The sequence below is a fragment of the Leptosomus discolor genome, unplaced genomic scaffold, assembly GCF_034619465.1.
Source record: "Leptosomus discolor isolate bLepDis1 unplaced genomic scaffold, bLepDis1.hap2 HAP2_SCAFFOLD_41, whole genome shotgun sequence".
Taxonomy (NCBI): domain Eukaryota; kingdom Metazoa; phylum Chordata; class Aves; order Leptosomiformes; family Leptosomidae; genus Leptosomus; species Leptosomus discolor.
This window is the reverse complement of record NW_028237908.1, coordinates 620,012-622,034: the sequence shown is the minus strand read 5'-3', so window position 1 is coordinate 622,034 and position 2,023 is coordinate 620,012. Positions and strand designations below refer to the sequence as shown.

At 54.0% G+C, this 2,023-nt stretch overlaps 1 protein-coding gene across 1 annotated transcript; it reads left to right on the top strand.

The window, feature by feature from the left end:
* Nucleotides 1–247: 247 nt before the first annotated feature.
* LOC147412419 (olfactory receptor 14J1-like) lies at nucleotides 248–1,183 on the top strand. The gene has a single exon (XM_086481408.1). The coding sequence runs from the start codon at nucleotides 248–250 to the stop codon at nucleotides 1,181–1,183; it is 936 nt and encodes a 311-aa protein (XP_086337534.1).
* The last annotated feature ends 840 nt before the right edge of the window (nucleotides 1,184–2,023 follow it).

Here is a 2,023-nt window from a genome sequence, read left to right as displayed (position 1 = left end):
TACCGAATGCACGGGCTGTTTGACACCACTGCAATAGCACAGGTCTGACTTCTCTGGAGCCCATGGGCAGAGCCTCTGCTCATCAATCCTGACCTCACAAAAAGGAAATGAAAGAAGTTCCCCCAAAAGTAATAGAAGTCATTGTGGCGGGTATCAGTGAGAAATGTCATGAGACTGGCTCAGAAAAATCTGTCATCGCTTGTCAATGTCTTCTCTTTCAACAGTCTCTCATTCCTGCAGTGAAATAATGTCCAACAGCAGCTGCATCACCAACTTCCTCCTCACGGCATTTGCAGACACGCGGGAGCTGCAGGTCTTGACCGTCGGGCTCTTCCTGGGCATCTACCTGGCTGCCCTCCTGGGCAACGGACTCATCATCATCACCATAGTCTGTGACCCCCACCTCCACACCCCCATGTACTTCTTCCTCCTCAACCTCTCCCTCCTTGACCTGGGCTCCCTCTCCACCACTCTCCCCAAAGCCATGGCCAATTCCCTCTGGAACACCAGGGCCATCTCCTACTCGGGATGTGTTGCCCAAGTCTTTCTATTTCTCTTTCTCATTTCAACAGAGCTTTATCTTCTCACCGTCATGGCCTACGACCGCTACGTTGCCATCTGCAAACCCCTGCACTACGGGACCCTCCTGGGCAGCAGAGCTTGTGTCCACATGGCAGCAGCTGCCTGGGGCAGTGGGTTTCTCAATGCTGTGCTGCACACGGCCAGTACATTTTCACTGCCCCTCTGCCAGGGCAATGCTGTGGACCAGTTCTTCTGTGAAGTTCCACAGATCCTCAAGCTCTCCTGCTCGCACTGCTACAAGAGTGAAGATGGACTTCTTGTGGTCGGTGTCTGTTTAGCCTTTGGGTGTTTTGTGTTCATTGTGCTGTCCTACGTGCAGATCTTCAGGGCCGTGCTGAGGATCCCCTCAGAGCAGGGACGCCACAAAGCCTTTTCCACCTGCCTCCCACACCTGGCCGTGGTCTCCCTGCTTGTCAGCACCGCCATGTTTGCCTACCTAAAGCCCCCCTCCATCTCCTCCCCATCCCTGGATATTGTGGTGTCATTTCTGTACTCAGTGGTGCCTCCAGCAGTCAACCCCCTCATCTACAGCATGAGGAACCAGGAGCTCAAGGGTGCCCTGAGGAAACATTTTCAATCACTTGTCTGTCAGCAGCAATGAGCTGCCCATGGCTTTTCACAAGTTATTTCCCATTATCTCAGCAACCTCCTGTGCTTTGGGCATTTCACCCAGGAGAACTCTCTTTGCTCAGGAACGTCTGAAGCCACTCCACTTCTCCAAAAGCAGGAACCCAGCCTGTCTGACCCAGAGGCCTTTGGACCTGTGATTGGCACAACGGTAGAGCTGGTCTGCTGTGCTGTATCTCTGTAATAAAAGGGCATTTCCTCAGTGCTCATGTCGAGAGGTTGGAGGTCTTCTTCCAAAGCTGCAATTAGGAACAGGCTGAAGAAATACCCACCATGAGGCTGCGCTGCTGTGCTTGGGTTCTTCATGGGCTCAGGGGAGGAGTGTACGGGGTGATGTGTTAGGAAAGTGCCGGTGCTGAAACGTGACCTGTGGGTGCCCAGTGACCCTGGAGATTGTCCATGATTGACAGGGATTGACCTGGGACTGTCTTCCCATGGCTTTCGGACCCCTGAAACCCCTCACCCTGCAGAGCAGCACCACAAATTGAGGCCATGTGGGGAGCATGTGGAGGGCGCAGGATCAGCCATCCAGGCCAGCAGGGACACACTTCTCTGTGGAAAGGCTCTCTGAGGGCAGGGACAACCCTGGACAAGAGAAAAGGAGGAATTCTGTAATTATGAGGGCAATAAATGTTAAAAAGAGACTGATTTCTCCACTCAGCAGGTTGGGGCAGGCTGCTCTGTCACTGGGGCTGCAGGAGCAGTCTGGGGAGCCGCCGGGCTCGGAGTCTTGTGCTGAGGAGAAGGGCTGGCCCACTGGGGCTGCTGTCAGTGGGCTATAAGGATCTGCTGGAGACAAGAGCAGCAGACAAAG